At 44.4% G+C, this 19958-nt stretch overlaps 1 protein-coding gene across 2 annotated transcripts in view; it reads right to left on the bottom strand.

Annotated features, from left to right (window-relative positions):
• Nucleotides 1-4235: 4235 nt before the first annotated feature.
• Nucleotides 4236-19958, bottom strand: part of nav2a (neuron navigator 2a) — a 385063-nt gene continuing 369340 nt past the window's right edge. For both annotated transcript variants that reach the window (XM_078220996.1, XM_078220997.1), the window contains 6 exons: nucleotides 19194-19348; nucleotides 16004-16075; nucleotides 14047-14243; nucleotides 11896-12014; nucleotides 10240-10443; nucleotides 4236-6815 (listed from right to left, as the gene is read on the bottom strand). In XM_078220996.1, coding sequence (XP_078077122.1) covers nucleotides 6690-6815; nucleotides 10240-10443; nucleotides 11896-12014; nucleotides 14047-14243; nucleotides 16004-16075; nucleotides 19194-19348 — 873 coding nt within the window. In that variant the 3' untranslated portion in view covers nucleotides 4236-6689. The remainder of the gene's footprint in view (nucleotides 6816-10239; nucleotides 10444-11895; nucleotides 12015-14046; nucleotides 14244-16003; nucleotides 16076-19193; nucleotides 19349-19958) is intronic.

Raw genomic sequence — 19958 nt, 5'->3', positions numbered from 1 at the left:
AGGGAGTGAACATTTGTGGAAGGAGTAACAATCGAGCACATTGCTTGTGATGGGGAAAGTGTCAGGAGGTAAATGTGACATGCCCAGAAAGTGTACTCTGACATCTAAGGAAATTTGGCATGTCAGCTACGACTCTTGCCAACTTTTACAGATACACCGTATAAAGCATTCTTTCTGGTTGTATCACAGCTTGGTATGGCTCCTGCTTTGCCCAAGACCGCAAGAAACTACAAAAGGTCGTGTATGTAGCCCAATCCATCACACAAACTAGCCTCCCATCTATTGACACTGTCTACACTTCCCGCTGCCTCGGAAAAGCAGCCAGCATATTTAAGGACCCCACGCATCCCGGACATTCTCTCTTCCACCTTCTTCCGTCAGGAAAAAGGTACAAAAGTCTGAGGTCACGTACCAACCGACTCAAGAACAGCTTCTTCCCTGCTGCTGTCAGACTTTTGAATGGACCTAGCTTGCATTAAGTTGATCTTTCTTTACACCCTAGCTATGACTGTAACACTACAATCTGCACCCTCTCATTTCCTTCTCTATGAACAGAATGTTCTGTCTGTATAGCAGGCAAAAATCAATACTTTTCACTGTTTGCTAATACATGCGATAATAATAAATCAAATCAAATCCTTCTCCCTGTTTAGGTTTTTCTCCTCCTCCTCTCGCCACCCCCTTGATTGTTTAATTATCCTCCATATTCTAACCCCACTTAACCAGAATATTGTAATTAACCTGACATTCCAGTATGAAAAAAGTGGGAAATTTACAAATAAAAACAGAAAATGTTGGAAAAACTCAGCAGGACTGGCAGCATCTGTGGAGGGAGAAAATAGAGTTAACGTTTTGAGTCCATGACTTCTTCAGAGCTAAATGGAAATTCACAAAACATTCAATTCAGCAGTTATTTTAAGCCATACGTTTTTTAAAATTAACTTACTCTGTGGCATCAGTCAAAGTTTGAACTACACTGTTCTTTGTCATTCAAATCTGCATGAATTTGCTGACATCTAGTAAATGCAGATACTAATACCAGTATTACAAACACCATTGCCTATCTGTAACTAAATTGGTGATCTTTCAGTCAATATTTGAATCAGTTTTTGTATTTCGTTAGGGGAAGTGATGGCCTAGTGGTATTATCACTAGACTATTAATCTAGAAAGTCAGCTAATGTTCTGGGGTCCCGGGTTCGAATCCTGCCATGGCAGGATTCAATTAAAAAAATCTAGAATTAAGAATATACTGATGACCATGAAACCATAAGGTATAGGAGCAGAATTAGGCCACTCGGCCTGTTGAGTCTGTTCCACCATTCAATCATGGCTGATTTTTTTCTCATCCCTATTCTCCTGCCTTTTCCCCATAACCCCTGATCCCCTTATTAATCAAGAACCTATCTATCTCTGTCTTAAAGAAACTCAATGACCTAGCTTCTGCAGCCTTCTGCGGCAGAGTTCCACAGGTTCACCACTCTCTGGCTGAAGAAATTCCTCTTCATCTCTGTTTTAAAGGATCGTCCCTTTAGCCTGAGGTTGTGCCCTCTGGTTCTAGTTTTTCCTACTAGTGGAAACATCTTCTCCACGTCCACTCTATCCAGGCTTGCAGTATCCTGTGAGTTTCAACAAGATTCCCCCCTCATCCTTCTAAACTCCAATGAGTACAGACCCAAGAGTCCTCAACCGTTCCTCATCAACCATTGTCAATTGTCAGAAAAAAAACATCTGGTTCACTAATGCCCTTTAGGGAAGGAAATCTGCCATCCTTACCTGGTCTGGCCTACACGTGACTCCAGATCCACAACAATGTAGTTGACTCTCAACTGCCCTTGGGCAACTTGGAATGGGCAATAAATGCTGGCCAGCCAGCGACACCCATGTCCCATGAATTAATTTTAAAAATTCATTCAAAAATTGTTAAATCTATACCCATTAATATCTTAACCACAAAACAATTTATATCACATGTTGATTATTCTCAACGTTAATGTTTCAATGGAAAAATCAAAACTGGATCCTATTGTAGGGCACACTGACTTCTTCCCCTGCACGTTCGGTCAGCCAGGCCAGGAGTCCAGGGGCCACACGATGCTCTTTAAAGGCTCCCCACCTTGATCGATCAGATATATTTTATAGATTCATAGGTGTTTACATTCAGTCCATCATGTCCACGCTTTAACAAAGATCTGACTATACTAATCCCATTTTCCAATGCTTGGCCCAGAACCCTGGAGAATATGGCTGCACGAGTGAATATCTAAATACTTCTTAAATGTTATGAGTTTCTTTGACTCAATCACCCTTTCAGGCAGTGAGTTCCAGACTCCAACCACCCTCTCAGTGAAAAAGTTTCTCAACTCCCCTCAGCCTTCTACTTCTGACCTTAAATCTGTGCCCCCTGGTTATTGACCCCTCAACTAATAGAAAAAGTGCATTCCTATGCACGCCCCTCATTATCTTATACACCTCTAATCAATTCTCCTCTCAATCTTCGATGCTCCAAGGAAAACAGCCCCGGCCTATCCAACCTCTCCTCAAAGCACAGACCCCCCAGCCAAGGCAGCAACCTGGTAAACCTCCACTGCTCCCTCTTCAGTGCAATCACATCCTTCCTATTTAATGGTAATTAAATGGCTCATTATAGTTTCTTTAACACTGTACTGGGGAGAAAGCATCATTCAATTAACTTTTTTGTAAAAACTTTCAAACTGTTGACAGATGACTCTATCTTGTTTTTCATTATGACTTGTTTCTAGTAACTGCATTGTAGCTTTAACACATTATGCCTTGGACAATTATTTTTTTTTAAAAGTCTTTTTATTAAGGCTCCTGAGCTTGACTGAAGACAGAACCCAGAATCCTCTGGTTGGAAAGGTTCGATACCATTGCATTAAATTAAAACGTGCAGAACTTTGAAACGCACAATTTTGTAACTCAGAACTTTGAAAAACTACTCAAACTCATGAAGATGTTTGATCGAGTACATAAGGAGAAACAGTCTCCAGTGCCAGAACAATCAGTACCCAGAGAATGCAGATTTATAAGGCTAGATGGGGTGACTTTCCTTAAATGCAGTGGTTATAATTTGGAACGCACTGCCTGGAGGGCTGCTGGAAGCAGATGCAATAACGCATTTCCAAAGAGAACTCGATAAATACTTGAATGGGAAAAGAAAACAGCGCTAAGAAGAAAAGGCAGAGAAGTGGATTGATCAATCAGTGCTATCTGATTAATCGCATTATAAAGAGCCAGGACAGACGAATGGCCTCTTCTTGCAATCTGCATTCTATTAATTCACTTGCAACATTGTGATTCATGATTTACTTGCTTCTCCCCACTTTTCTGTCAAGCCCAGCCACTCATTGACCACCCCATGTTTCACTCCTAAGAGAGTCATAGAGTTTTACAGCATGGAAACAGACCCTTTGGCCCAACTTGTCCATGCTGCCTCTTTTTTTTTTAAAAGCACTAAGCTAGCCCCAATTGCCCGCATTTGGCCCATATCCCTCTATACCCATCTTACCCATGTAACTGTCTAAATGCTTTTTAAAAGGCAACATTTTACCCGCCCCTACTACTACCACTGGCAGCTCGTTCCAGACACTCACCATCCTGTGTGTGAAACAATTGCCCCTCTGGACCCTTTTGTATCTCTCCCCTATCACCTTAAACCTATGCCCTCACGTTTTAGACTCCCCTACCTTTGGGAAAAGATGTTGACTATCTAGCTGATCTATGCCCCTCATTATTTTATAGACCTCTATAAGATCACCCCTAAGCCTCCAATGCTCCAGGGAAAAAAGTCCCAGTCAATCTAGCCTCTCCTTATAACTCAAACCATCAAGTCCCGGTAGCATCCTAGTAAATCTTTTCTGCACTCTTTCTAGTTTAATAATATCCTTTCTATAATAGGGTGACCAGAGCTCTACACAGTTACAAACACTAACTTATTCTCCGGAATTGTACCATCCCACCCATCACTGGAATTGGAGCAGGCAAGGGGTGGACCATGGAAAGGCCCGTGGACCTGGGGCGGGGTTTTCCGGTTTCAGGGTGAGCGAGGCCGGAAAATCCCACCCACTATTTGGGATTTTTTTTTATTGTTAAGATAAAACTAATTGGCAGAAAGGAAAGTGCAGAAAACACAGGCTCTCTAAAGTTGCTTAGTTCCACCTTCACTTTATCCGATACCAAAGATTGGCAGAAAAAGATTAAAAGTAACAGGAGGTTGAATAAATAAGCATTCATTTTATTGAATCAGGAATAATTTAAGACTGGTACAATAACTAGATTTATTCCTCAAATGAGGCATGTTCTGGTACAGGCCATACTGAATCCAATGAGTGACCAGGACTTGATTCAATGGGATGATACAGCATACAGTACACAAAATACTCATTTCCTAGTGTTTTAAAAATGGCTAGAAAATTCATCAAAATGCATCACTGTAATCAATTATTTACAATTTATGTTACAATGAAAAAAATGTACATCATATTAAACACATTCAAAACAACTGCTCCACTTAGGTCACTAAATCCTACAAATAGTTTTTCTATTGAACATCCATGTGAAAAATTATCACAAGTTAACAAACATGGGTTTGGTACAATAATCATTACAATTTTCAGCATTTCATCGTTAAAGATTTTCCCAAAATTTACAGAAAACACCATCCAGAAATCAAGCCAAAGCCATTTACAAGTCTCCTTCAGCCTGTACAAATGTTGGCAGTTTTCAAAACAAAAAAAGACAAAAATTTTTTTTTTTGGCTTCTGTTAAGAATCAGCATGAACATTGCATAGCCTCTTTAACTCAGAACACTATTAAACAACCAGACACCATGATGTGAAGGGAAGTAAAGAAGGGACTTCTGGAAGCGTTGAAAGAAAAAAAAAATACAAATTTGGACAATAAAAAAGAGGATACGCTCAGACGCAGTTTAATTGTGAGCACTGGCTCGCGCCCTTTCACCCATTCTGAGCTGAACCATTTCCCATCGTGGTTTCAATGCGACAATTGAATAGATTGTGACCGGGGTTAGCGGTTTGGGGGTGGTGGGAGGGGGGGGAACGTAACAACAGGATTATGGCAGCATAAACAAACCCATTGAGGTATAGAGAAACACATCGATCAGCCAGAATGTATAAAACACCAGATTTTGTGTTAATGCTTCACATAAAAGCAGGGGACAACAGCACGGCACAACAAGCACTCCAATTAAAAATCTATTACTCAGTCACTGGATGATTTTGATATTTATACATCATTATCGTTGTAGTGTCCATCAAGAAATTTTTTTTTTGCAGCGATAGTTATCGTCTTTTGTGTGAAAGGTCCAAATTTGCAGTTTAGCGTTTTACCGTGGCGGGATTCACGCTATAAAGTTGCAGGCTGATTATGAACCAAGAAATCACTGATTTTCCTCCTTGTGTGTCTTGCTTCGAACAAATGACTTGCTTATCATTTGGACCCCACACGCGATTCAAATTAAAAAGTCTCGGTTCTTTCAATGTCTTGAGATGAGATTCCAGCCCTGTTTTCTGAAACGATACAAAATAAATGGCGAAGAAAAGCAACAGGAAAAAAAAAAATCAGTATAAAAGAGAGAGCGAGAGCGTAAGGCATCATTTCTTCCCAGCACCAGACGTTGTAAGAAGGCTTGCGTGGATTTGGCTGAAGGATTGCGTTTCTTCGCTGAGGTACAGCTCAATCCAGCTTTTCTTTATGTGTTTTTGCAAAGAAAAAGTGCAATTCCAGTGGAGGTGTTATCAGTTCCTGGTGAGGAGACAAGCCTTAGTAACAATCAAAATGGATGTGCGTGCATTTTCAATAAGGAAAGGGAGGAGGAGGAGAACATGGGGATCTTCAATATTGATTTCTGGCTCAACCAAGCGTCCCAGAGTCTTGTTTCTCACGGTCCCGAAAAGTACCATCCATCCTTCCCGACAGTCGGCTACTGGTCAATCGGTGAAGAGACCGAAACATTTTCTACGTAGGTCAATGTAGACTGAGGATGAAATCGAGACCAAACACCCGTGCTTGGCTTGTTTTTGTGTTTTTGTTTTCTACCCAGCCGACTGCAAAAAAAGCAACAAAGGTGGGTAACATAGCACCAAAACCACCCCCAACTGAGAGAGGTATATGCGTCCACCTCACCCCTCCCCATCACCCCTCACTCTCCATTAATGAAGGAGTTGGTTGGAATGTCCAGTGACTGCTGACTGGCTGAGAGCAGCAAAGGTTAAGTCTTTCCAGGACAGTACATGGCACAATGACGTCAGTCCATACCTTTTAAAATCAGGTGTTACTATTTTTGTATGCAGTGTCCAACATTTCTTCATTGGCTTGGCGTAAACGCCTCCAGCAATCAAATGAAGAAATAGTGCAGTTCCAAGTTTATAAAACAGAACAGGGGGGAGGGGGCGAGAAAAGCCCAAAAATTTAGTCTCCCTTGGGTTACCTGCACCCGTCAGGGTTTCAATATTTAAAATTGAATTAAAGTGTCTTGTACTTGAAGACCCATTTCTTTAAAAACTGAAGCTTCTATCCAACAATGTGGGCCATCGAGTTACTGATCATTTCCGTTCTCCTCTGAGTCAAGTACTTAAGCCCTCATATTCCGTGGAAATAGTCCGAGATACACTGGACAGAAGTGACAGGTTATTTTGGCAGAACACCTGATCAAAGAGTGGATTCCAGAGATGAATCGAGGATATCGTCATGATGGCTGTTGCTATTCGAGTCGCTGTCGTAACTGTGGGGACTTGAGTAATTTGCAGCTTCCTGTAGCCTCATTAACATATTCATCTGCAAAGGAAAAATAAAGTTTTTTTAAGTAAAAGTTTATTTATTAGTCATAAGTAGGCTTACATTCACACTGCAATGAAGTTACACACTGCGGCACCTGTTCGGGTACACTGAAGGAGAATTTAGCATGGCCAATGCACCTAACCAGCACGTCTTTCAGACTGTGGGAGGAAACTGGAGCATCCGGAGAAAACCCATGCAGACATGGGGAGAAGTGCAAACTCGACGCAAACAGTGACCCAAGCCGGAAATTGAACCAGGGTCCCTTGCACTGTCAGGCGGCAGTGTCAACCACTGTGCCACTGGATATGTTCAGTATATTGGAACACAAGAAACAGGAGCAGGAGGAGACACATGGCCCGTCAAACCTGCTTCATTATTCAATATGATCATGGCTGGCCTTGGGTATTAACTCCACTTTCCTGCTCGATTCCCATATTCTTTGATTCCCTGAGAGACTAGATATGTATCAGAGCCTGAATGAATACTCAAGTTCTCACAGTTTATCAATGAAGGGAAGAGTTGCCAATATTGAAACTTAAGAGTCATAATTGCAGGGAGTTCATTTGGGCTTACACACTTCGGTTAATGATTTTTCTTATTTACACTGAAACACTATTTATCGTGAGCTCTTATCCGATGGGTCTAAAGCAGTTTTAAAGGAAAGAGCGACATTATTAAATTATTTCCGGCTACAAGACTCTTTCATGCAGCCCAATACAGCCTAATTTCACAGTGAGGTCAGCATTCTAGAGCAGTGGTTCCCAGTCATGTATTTCCTGTACTGGTAATAGATGCTGTTTTATTGGGCAGCAGAGTTTGACTAACATTTAGGGGAGGCGATGGCTTAGTGGTATTTTTGCTAGACTATTAATCCAGAAACTCAGCTAATGTTCTGGGGGTCCGGGTTCGAATCCCACCACGATCGATGGTGGAATTTGAATTCAATAAAAAACATCTGGATTACGAATCAACTGATGACCATGAAACCATTGTCGATTGTTGGAAAAACCCATCTGGGTCACTAATGTCCTTTAGGGAAGGAATTCTGCTGGCCTACATGTGACTCCAGAGCCACAGCAATGTGGTTGGCTCTCAACTGCCCTCTGAACAAGGGCAACTATAAATGCTGGCCAGCCAGCGACGCCCATGTCCCATGAATGAATTGTGTGCCGTGAAGACTCCCCAAGTGTGCCGCAAAAAAAAAAAATCAGAATTCATCTAATTAAACTAATCTGTGATTAGCATCTCCAAGACCCGACCAAACTTGGGCATATACCGACTGGGAAAGAGCTGCACATGCACGTTTAGATTTTTTAATGTTGGTCAGGCCCATACATATGACCAAAGGGACTTGGAGTTGAAGACCAAGGTCCCATGAGCCCCTGCACCCTGATCTCCAAGGAGCCCTGCCAGGATGATGGTGTAATCCACCCCCCAGATTTTCACAGAATCAGAGAATCCTACAGTGCAGAAGGAGGCCATTCAGCCCATCGAGTCTGCAAAGGCCACAATCCCACCCAGGCCCCATCCCCATAACCCCACGCACCTACCCTGCTAGTCTCCATGACACTAAGGGTCAATTTAGCATGGCCAATCCACCTAACCTGCACATCTTTGGGCTGTGGGAGGAAACCAGAGCACCGGGGAGAAAACACACGCAGACACGGGGAGAACGTGCAAACTCCACACAGACAGTAACCCAAGCAGGGAATCGAACCCGGGTCCCTGGCGCTGTGAGGCAGCAGTGCTAACCATTCTGCCACCGTGCCGCCCTGTATATTTTGTGTACATTAAGTGTCAGAAAATCCGGTCTGGAATCTCGACTGTGCATCTGGAAAGATACATGCCGGTTTCCAGTCAGAACTTGACAAATGTTGGGTCAAATTCCACTACCAAATGAAACAGTGCCCAGTACAGGAAATACATGACTATGTTTTAAACAGGCATTTTATCATTTCTTTACTGAATGAGATCTCCCCTCCACATTGTTTATCAGAGAGATAAGACAATTAATTGCAGTAATAAATGAAGCTTGTTGGCCTGAATCTTCCCAGAAGTTTAAAGTTCATTTATTAGTGTCACAAGTACACTTGCATTAACACTGCAATGAAGTTACTGTGAAAATCCCCCAGTCGCCACACTCCGGCGCCTATTCGGGTACACCGAGGGAGAATTTGGCACGGCCAATGCACCTAACCAGCACATCTTTCGGACTGTGGAAGGAAACCAGAGAACCTGGAGGAAACCCACGCAGACATGGGGAGAACGTACAAACTCCACACAGACAGTGACCCAAGCTGGGAAATGAACCCAGGTCCCTAGCGCTGTGAGGCAGCAGTGCTAACCACTGTGCCACCCATGATGGCAATCACTGTCAGATTGTCACTCAACTCCTACCTTGCACTGGAGCTCCACATTTCTTGCATGGACCTCCAAAGTGGGCCTCCTGAGAAATGTGGAGCCCACCTATTCCTGGAGTAGGTCCTCAGTGACAAGCGAAGCAAAGACATGCCCCCATATTATGGCACTAGCTGCCGCACTCTGGTAAATTTAAATATGCCAAATCCACTTTGACAAGTTAGAAGAGAAGTTAAGTGTGCAAGGTCAGTGGGTAGGATGACAGATGGGTGGATGCAGGGATAATGTTGCAGATGGGTGGGCGATGGGGTAGGGTGGTAGGTGGGAGGATAGGGTCGCGTGTCAGTGGGTAAGGGAGTACAGTGGCAGGTAAGTGAGTGTGGCAGATGGGTGGGTGTAGGGGTAGGTTTGCAGGTGGGTGGGTGAGGGGGCAGGATGAGCTGGAGATTCGGGAGAATAGTTGATGGATGGAGTGGGAGTTGGGATCCCGTGGGAAGTAGTTGGGAGGTTAGTCAGGTAGTGTAGCTGAGCAGTCAATTGGTCTAGGGTTAAGCAAGTGTTGGGGGTGTAGTCGTGGGGTCAGTGATGTGGTCAGGGGAATGGCCGGGGTGAGAGGTAGTCAGGTGTCGGGGGTGGGAGGGGGAGGTGGTCAGCGGTATAGTTACTCAGGGGTTAGAACTAGTATTAATCCTTCTAATTTTTCTGGGTAGTTCTTCTGTCAACTGAGTCAGAACCATCTGAAGTCTCTGATTCAGAAATTCGACACAGGGCAATTGCTCGATAGAAGTAGAAACTTCATGGGCAGTTTCCATAGGGTCCTTGCATTGGGGTCCCTCAGTCCATCTTCCAGGGTACAACCATCTGGAGACTAAGATCTGGGCCAATTTTTTTTCCCCTCTCCATGAAGAATTACTCACGCCTTGTTTCTTGATAAAACAGCGAGAAGATCACAGCCAAAACACCCGGGATACAAATAATTCTACAATACTCTTAGAATCTATCAGCTTCATGAGATTGTTCCAATAGTTACTGCGACTGAACTGTAGACTGTTAGGCAACTCACAAGGGGATCTCCCTCGGCGTCACTCTGCTGGGACTGTTTACTGCAACTGCCTTCTCGGGTTAATATAAATCCATCGACACCAACATCTTCGGGTCTCAGCTGTAACAGAGGGGGCCAGTCATGTTGCTGTGGGGTGGCCACCCATGGGTACGTATCCATCACCCACTTAGCTGGGTCTTCCCAAGGAACTCTCCTTCCATAAAGCTACAAGAGAAGAAAGATTTATTTACAGTGTGAGGAAACCAGGGAAGGGACAAAATAATTCTCCTGAATGCATTTTAACTGATCGTAAATCACCAACACGAAGGGGGAAGTGGGCGGCGAGGGGGGGGGGGATTTCCGCTCCCTTTTACGGTGGATGGAATCACAGAAAATCCAGCAGGAGACCCAAATCACGCATCACGTTGACAAAGGCATGACGCGATTGTCTTACCCGCCCCCACTCACATAATGGGAATTCTTTTGATTTGATTTATTGTCACATGTATTAACATAGAGTGAAAAGTATTGTTTCTTGTGCACTATACAGACAAACATACCGTTCATAGAGAAGGAAACGAGAGAGTGCAGAATGTAGTCTTCCAGTCGCAATTCTATGTCTGATAATTCCCCCGCCACCATCATGGGGGTGGGCGGGTGTTCTTGTTCCTGGTGGGGGGACGCTTCTCTATTTTTAATTTTTTGTAACAGGGCGGCCTTTAAAAATGGCACCCCGATTTTCACGGACGAAGTTGCTGCCCTGCCAGTGTTACATTGTGGGACCCACCCCTTCAATTTTTCTGACCATCAGTTGAACGATGCGGCCTCTGCGCCATCTTTCCCGTCAGCTGCACCACTCCGCTGAAAAACTGGCAACTTCTGCCCTGAAGCTACCCTCGGGACTAAACATCTGAGGCCTCTCTCAAAGCAGGGGAGGGTAAATAGTACTAAACTCACATTGAATGGTAATTGTCAAAAGGTAGTAATTAAACAGCTGACCGGTAAAGTCAGCTGCAAATTACTCAATTCACAGAATGCAACATTGGTGGATCTCAGGCCTGGGCAGAGTTAAAGGGCCACTTCAAACTTGCACCCCAAAAACAGTCACAACAGTTGGTGTGGGTACTTATCATTTGTATCCGCTGCAATCCTAATCTAATGTACCCATCCACTTCCCACATCCCTGTTTCTTCCAACCTCCTATCACATCTGTTCTTAAAAAAGCAGGGGTCAAGGCACTTTGAGCAACTTGCCTTGTTTTTAATTGAGTGACTATTTTATTGAAAGGCTGCTTATCATGCACTAAAGTTTATTTATTAGTGTCACAAGTAAGCTTACATTAACACTGCAATGAAGTTACTGTGAAAATCCCCTAGTCTCCACACTCAGCGCCTGTTCGGGTACACTGAGGGAGAATTTAGCACAGCCAATGCACCTAATCAGCACATCTTTTGGACCGTGGGAGGAAACCGGCGCACCCGGGGGAACCCACGCAGACACGGGGAGAACGTGCAGACTCCACACAGACAGTGACCTAGGACGGTCATTGAACCCGGGTCCCTGGTGCTGTGAGGCAGCAGTGCTAACCACTGTGCCATCGTAAGATTCATTAGCAATTGATGTGCAACGCTACTTGAGATTCAGATTGAAGAGGCTGTACCCATTGCCTTGACGTACCTGCAGTCCTTCCCTGACGGCTTCTAGCAGGTAAGGGATGATGGAATAATTCCACAAGTCTGTGAACCAAACCCTTGAACCATCAACATCCATTGGACAGGACAGAAACAGTCGAGGACCTTAATGATTAGAAATTAAATTACAATGACTCATTAGGATTTTCACTGATATATTGAAGAAAACTTATTCATTTCTAAGAAACACATGTAATTGCAACTTCTACTGTCATTGCAAAATAAATTGATGCCAAACTGAAGTTAACAGTGTGAAGGCTGATCTTGTTGGCCATCTTCATGTTTTTATTAATTAATGAAATTGTAAGCTTTGCTCTGTTTATTTGTTTCACTTTCTGAATTGCCCTTAATAAGGTGGCATGAGCTTCTTCCTCAATCTTCAGCACTTCAGCTGCTGAAGGGACTGCCAGTGATGGTAGGCTGTGCAAGGATTTTGACCTAGCATTGATAGAGGAACGGTGATATATTTCCAGGTCAGGATGGTGAGTGACTTGGGGGGGCGGGGGAATCTGCAGATGGTGGCGTTCCCATGCATCTCCTTCTAGGTGGTAGAGGTCACAGGTTTGGAAGATGCTGTCCAAGAACCTGCTTCTAATACTTATAGATATAGCTCTAGGGGCTAAAGACATCAAGGGATATGGGGGGGAAGGGGGGGGATCAGGATATTGAATTCGATGATCAGCCATGATCAAAATTAATGGCAGAACAGGCTCAATGGGCTGAATGGCCTACTCCTGCTTCTAGTTTCTATGATTCAATGTATCTAAGAAGCCTTGGCCAATTTCTGCAGTGCATCCCGTACATGGTACACACTGAGGCATGGTACACTAATGATGATGGAAGGAGTGAGCCAGTGGCTGGGGTTGCCAATTAAGCGGTTTGCTTCGTCATGGATTGGTGCCATGTTTCCTTATTCTCCAAGTGTGCTGCTCCTGCTTAACTCTACAATCACCATAATTCCTACGTTGTGCCATTTAAATGGCCCATTATCCTTCCTGAACAGGACTGAATATTGGTAGTACGATCCAGAAAAATCCTGTTAAGTACTCCGTTTGGGTATCTCTGACTCTCAATGGAGATGATCAGCCAGGAAGTCTGAAACCAATAAATCAGATCTTAGTCCACCCCATACTATGGGTGCCTGGGGCTGGTTACACATCATTAGCCCTTTTCTGATTGTCTCTGTGTTTGAGTATCCAGGAAATGTTGAGGAAGAAAATACTCTATTTAAATATAAAGTGTCTAATACTCTGTGGACAGGGATTCAAATCCCTCCACAGCAGCTGATGGAATTCGAATTCATGAATAAATGTGGAATATAAAGCTAGTCTCAAGTAATGGTAACCATGACAATGACCAACGATTGTTGCAAAAAACCCACCTGGTGCACAAATGTCCTTCAGGAAAGGAAATCTGCCACCCTTACCTGTGATTGGTAATGTCAGCATTTGTTGACCATCCCTAATTGCCCCTTGAACTGAACGGAACTCGGCCATTTCAGAGGGCATAGAATCATAGAATGGAAGGAGGCCATTCGGTCCATCGAATCTGCACTGATCACAATCCCACCCAGGCCCCATCCCCATAACCCCATACAGTTACGCTAGCTAGTCCCCCTGACACGAAGGGGCAATTTTAGCACGGCCAATCCACCTAACCTGCCCATCTTTGGACTATGGGAGGAAACCGGAGCACCCGGAGGAAACCGGGTGAAAACATGCAAACTCCACACAGACAGTAACCCAAGCCAGGAATCGAACCCAGGTCCCTGGCGCTGTGAGGCAGCAGTGCTAACCACTGTGCCAACATGCCGCCCTTAGGACAGTTAAGAGTCAACCACATTGCTGTGGGTCTGGAGTCACACACCAGATAAAGACAGCAGATTTCTTTCCCTGAAGGAACATTAGTGATCCAGGTGGGTTTTTACAGCAGCGAATGATAAATTTTCTGGAACTGATTTTATTAACTGAATTTTTAATTCTGCCAACTGCTGTGGTGGGATTTGAACCCGCATCCCCAGAGTATTAGCCTGGCCTTCTGGATGAGTGGTGATGTCCAGTGACTATGCCACCATCTCAGCCTTTTTGTTTTAAACCATAGTACGTGTTTTTGATAATTCTCTAATGCAGATTATTACCAATGGTGACGTCAGAGGAGCTGTGAGCTTCCAGGAATCTGTTCAGGTGGTGCCAGACCTTTGGGATCCAGTCAATGATCTTGACTAGTTCAGTGTTTCTTGTTCTGGTACTGATCTCGGTTTCTATCAGTTTCCGACGAAGGTAGCGACCCAAGAAGCCTTTGACTGGTTCGGTATGGTTAGCACACAGGACCCATCTGTAACACAACAACGAAAATGTACATCGTCTGAGGTTCAACAGACTGATTCTTCTTGATGGGATCATAATTGTATCTAATTAACTAGAGTTTGCAGATTAATTAGCCAATTCTACCCTTCACTGCCTGATCGCTGACTATCTGATCGAAGTTTAAGCTTTATTTATTAGTGTCACAAGTAGGCTTACATTAACACTGCAATGAAGTTACTGTGAAAATCCCCTAATTGCCACATCCCGGCACCTGTTCGGGTACACTGAGGAAGAATTTAGCATGGCCAATGGACCTAACCAGTATGTCTTTCCGACTGTGGGAGGAAACCAGAGCACCCGGAGGAAACCCACGCAGACACGGGGAGAACGTGCAGACTCCGCACAGAAAGTGACCCAAGGTGGGAATCAAGTCCGGGTCCCTAGCCCTGTGAGGCAGCAATGTTAACCACTGTGCCACCGTGCTGCCCATAAAGTTTTATAGTGACGGCATTTTGCCGGGAAAGGCACTGCCAGAGCTTTGGAACATTGGTGGAGCGTACATCAATGGCCACATGGAAGATGAGGCCATGCAACACAAGGAAGCGTGATGTAGGAAAGCACATGTGGCAAACCAAGATCATTCCTTCCCCAGACCATATGCAATCTGACCCATCAGTGAATCCGTTTAATGCTCATCTCTTGAAGCGAAGCTTTGCGGAAATATTCACTGATTCTTTGAGAAAAATGCCAGAACATTTTAATATCTGAAGCATAATTAATGAATTTGCAGAATTGTACATTTAGACACCGTCAATGGAGAGGAACCTTGCATTTTATGCTGCAAAATCACTGGAGCAGTGAGCTTCCAATCTCAACAGCAGCAACTTGCATCTATATATTTATACAGAGCCTTCATCTCTTGTTATTAAGGAGAAAAGCACATTCTATGAAAAGATTGAAGGAAAGGTAGTATCACCTCAGGAATCACGCCTCCAAATATAAATTCAGTTTTTGGAATTTACTTTGTTGAAAATGTCCTCGAGAGCACGTATGTGAACTTGTAACAGTACATGTCAGGATGTGTGAGAGCATATGTGGGTGTGCACATACATGCACATGTGGGAGCATATATGTTGAAATGTGTATGTGAGGACATATGTGGGAGCTTGCACGTGTGTGTGCAGGAGCACGTGTAGAAAAGTGTGCACTTAAGCATGTGTGAGGGTGTGCATGAGTGAGGGTGTGCGTTTGTGAGAATGTCTGTGTATGTAGGAACGTGCTTGCATGTCAGCATGTGTGGGAGTGTGTGAGAGCCCGCGAGGGAGCGTGAATGACAAAGGCAGATAACAATGTTCCATTTCAAACACAAGCCCATATTCTCCAAATACCAGTATCTATGGAGCCCTTTAATAAAAGTGCATTTAATTGTTTATGGATAAATGTACCATGTGGTTCGATCCAGGATCACACAGCGCATGAGGGGGAAGGCTACAATTCGCGTCTGCAAACAATTTGCTAACTTTGGGCTTCAGATACTCAAGTTGGGACAGCTCATGTATTTATTTTTAAACCTTTTACTTTGCCTTCAGATATAGCAATTGGAAGAAGTTAACATTTATTACAAAGAGAGGCCCCAATAAGACCAACCAGAAATTAAAAAAACATTTATCTTAATAAGAACATCTTTTAAAAATCAGAGGGTTGATGTAGAGTGCACTTAACTTAAGAAAACAATATGGAACTTTAACAAAATTGGAACAAGATCCAGTAAGGAGGTCCAGACATTACCTGAAGTTATGATGGAGTTGGAGGTTAGGAGTGGAGGATGTGGCCTGGTTCATTGTTCCGATGATGTAAGGACTGGAAAATATATTGTCAAACGTTAATAATTATATGGAAAACCATTTGAATTCAGTTGAAAAATTCTGGAATGGAAATAAAGCAGACATCAGTTTAAATAATCTTGAGTTGGCATAAAGGAACACATAAACTGGTAGCGGAGGCAGTGGCGTAATGGTATTGTTATTGGACTGGTAATCCAGAGACCCAGGGCATGATTTGGGGACCTGCGTTCGAATTCCACCACAGCGGATGGTGAAATTTGAATTTTGATAAAAATCTGGAATTAAACCATTGTCGATCCTCCTAAAAACCCACCTGGTTCACTAAGGAAATCTGCCATCCTTACCTGGCCTACATGTGACTTTCAAATGCCCTTTGAAATGGAGGGTCATTTGGAATGGGCAATAAATGGTGGTCCAGCCAGTGATGCCCACATGCCATAAATGAATTTGAACAATTAAACACATGAAATTCACTAACGCCTTGCTAACTCACAGCACGGTGGCACAGTGGGTTAGCACTGCTGCCTCACAGCGCCAGGAACCTGGGTTTGTTTCCCAGCTTGGGTCACTGTCTGTGTGGAGTTTATACATTCTTCCCCCTGTCTGCGTGGGTTTCTTGCCACAGTCGGAAAGACGTGCTGGTTAGGTGCATTGGCCATGCTAAATTCTCCCTCGGTGTACCCGAATAGGTGCCGGAGTGTGGTGACTAAGGGATTTTCACAGTAACTTCATTGCAGCGTGAATGTAAGCCTACTTGTGACTAGTAATAAATAAAAATATGATTTTGAGGCCAAAACCTTGTTTGATTTCAAGAAGAAATTAGATACAGCTCTGGGGACTAAAGGGATCAAGGGATGGGTGGGATTAGGATATTGAATTCGATGATCAGCCATGATCATAAAGAATGGTGGAGCAGGCTCGAAGGGCTGAATGGCTTACTCCTGCTTCTAGTTTCTATGGTAATGTCTCTTGGGGAAGGAAATCTGCTGTCCTTACCAGATCTGGCCTAAAGTGACACCAGTCCCACACCAGTGTAGTCAACTCTGGGCTGCAATCAGGTGGCCAGCAAGTCACTCCATTGTTTTAACCACCGAGACCTTCACCACACAAGACTGCAGTAACTCAAAAGTAAGTCCAATTACCATATTTTTAGTGTAAATATAAAAATATGTATCAGACCTCAAACATAATATGGAGGAAACCCACGCAGACATGGGGAGAACGTGCAAACTCCACATAGACAGTCACTCATGGTCGGAATTGAACCCGAGTCCCTGGCGCTGTGAAGCCGCAGTGCTAACCACTGTGCCACCGTGTTGCCCCCTCAAGCTATGCCACTGGATCAGATTAACTGATTATGTAATGCACTGTTGTTTGTGGGTCCTTTGCTGTGTACTAATTAGTTGCTGCGTTCCCTATACAATAATGACCATGCTTGGGAAAATACTCCATCAACTGTGAAGCACTTGGGGACATCTTTGGATCATGAAAGGTTACTTTTGAATTCAAGCTCTTTCTCTCCGAATTCCTCTTCATTTTCTTTTGAAGGCTCAAAGAAGCCAAAACAGTAACTCAAAAAAATCATACAGAACCTGCCACAAGCACAATCTGCTGCTACATACAACCATGGTCCCATTGGAAAGCTTTTACTTTGATATGCCTGCACACTCAAACGTTTTCCCCCAAGGACATCTGAATGACGTCATGGGCAATGAAAAATTACATACAATTGGTTTTTAACAAGCTCAAGTGGTTTAAAAATGGTAGACAAGCTTCCAATCTATTTGTCCACTCACCTTGGGCTTCTACTCATTGGAATTTAGAAGAATGAGAGGGGATCTCAGAGAAACATAAAATCCTGATGGGATTGGACAGGCTAGATGCGGGAAGAATGTTCCCGATTTTGGGGAAGTGCAGATCTAGGGGTCACAGTCTAAGAATAAGGTGCAAGCCATTCAGGACCGAGATGAAGAAGGTGGTCTTCACTCAGAGTTGTGAACCTGTTCACTACCACAGAAAGCTGTTGGGGTCAGTTTGTTAGATATGTTCAAGGAGGAGTGGACGTGGCCCTTGCAGCTAAAGGGGTCAATGGGTATGGAGGGAATGCGGAGTGGGATACTGAAAGTGCATGATCAGCCATGATCATATTGAATGGTGGTGCAGACTCGAAGGGCCGAATGGCCTACTCCTGCACCTATTTTCCATGTTTCTATATCTGAGACTGGTGTGATGGCATTGTATTGCCGATCTGACTTATACTGCTGCACTGAAGCCCCGCTGGCGAGTTTTTAGGCAAGGGGGAGGAGGGCATGAAATAGAAGGAATGGACTTCCTGCTGGGATCCCAACCACCCACCCTGATCTCTCAGTGATTTTATGTTGGGGCGAGCGAGACCTTGGACAGGCTGCCCACCCTTGTCCTAATTGAGGCGTGTAAGTGGCCAGTTACTCAGCCTCAGGCTGGTAGGATGATTTCCCAGGTGTGGGGGGAGCTCAAAAATGATCAGACTTCGGCCTCGGTTATGAAGTGGGGCGAGGGATGCCTGCATCAGAAGCCCCCTTCTAACGTCGGGCATGTACCCCTTAAGTTCCAATAGCCGCTGGACCTCCCTCCCACTCCCAGCCTCTCCCATCAACACCCCAATCGCCCATTTTTGCCTTCTCTACTCAACACCCTGAATGCTAACCTTTCCATCCAGACCTGAGGCTTATGCTCCAATGTTTTCATGAAGTTCCACTCCTGTTATGCAGAGATTAGGGAGCTGCCGGCCACTAATGTGGGACTTGTGCCTGCAGCCAAACGATGTTCATTCGGGCGTGAAATGGATGTGGGGGCAGGCAGTGTCGGCAGGGACGTGTCCCCCACCAACTCTTTGGATGGCGGAGCGGATGAACGAAAATCGGACAACGTTCCCACTGCTTTCCAGATAACTGTACTAAAATCTGTGCAAGCAGTGATAGGCTTACACGTGTTACATTGCTGCCATTCACCGGCTAGACATGTAAATGAAACACACAGGCAATATACTGGAAAGCTGCCAATGCTAGTGTGCTGTAGCATGCGTCGTGACTCGTGGCTGAAGAGGAGAAAAAGAGTTTGTCTACTATGCAGACCAAGATAAATAAGACCCTTACCATTTGTGGTACTTGCAGTTTAAAAGGCCATTGAAGATCTCTCCGAGGGAACCAACATGATGCAAATTGTCCAAGATGATCACACTCGGCATATCCACTGCATTGGTCTCACTGTTACACTGATCTGCAAGGTTCGAAAGATACTGACGCAGCTCCTGAAAAACAAGAATGGCTCACGTCACTCTGTCCACTCAAACATCCACATGCTACACAACTGATGGTCAATGCTTGCAAACACAGGATTGCTTTCCCTGGTTCACGGAATCACAGAGTTGTGACAGGGCAAGGAGGCCATTTGGCCCATTGTATCTGCACCAGCTCTCCAAATGAGCATCATGACTTAGTGCTATTCTCCTGCCTTTTCCCTGTACCCCCTGCTTCACCGTGATGCTGATTGCAGCGGGCGGCATGGTGGCAGTGGTTAGCATTGCTGCCTCACAGCTCCAGGGACCCAGGTTCAATTCCCGGCTTGGGTCACTGTGCATGTGTGGAGTTTGCACATTCTCCCCATGTCTGCATGGGTTTCCTCCAGGTGCTCCAAATTCCTCCCACAGTCCAAATTAGGTTAGGTTGATTGGCCATGCGAAATTGCCCGAGTGTCCCAGGATGTGTAGGCTAAAGGGATTAGTTGGGTGGGTGGTGGGAATCGGGCCTGGGATGGGATAGTGGTCAGTACAGACTCGATGGGCCGAATGGCCTCCTTCTGCACTGTAGGGTATCTATGATACTCTTCCCAGTCTGCATCACTGTGATGCTGACTGCAGA

This window comes from Mustelus asterias, chromosome 9, assembly GCF_964213995.1.
Source record: "Mustelus asterias chromosome 9, sMusAst1.hap1.1, whole genome shotgun sequence".
Taxonomy (NCBI): Eukaryota; Metazoa; Chordata; class Chondrichthyes; order Carcharhiniformes; family Triakidae; genus Mustelus; species Mustelus asterias.
This window is presented reverse-complemented; position numbering and strand designations above follow the sequence as displayed.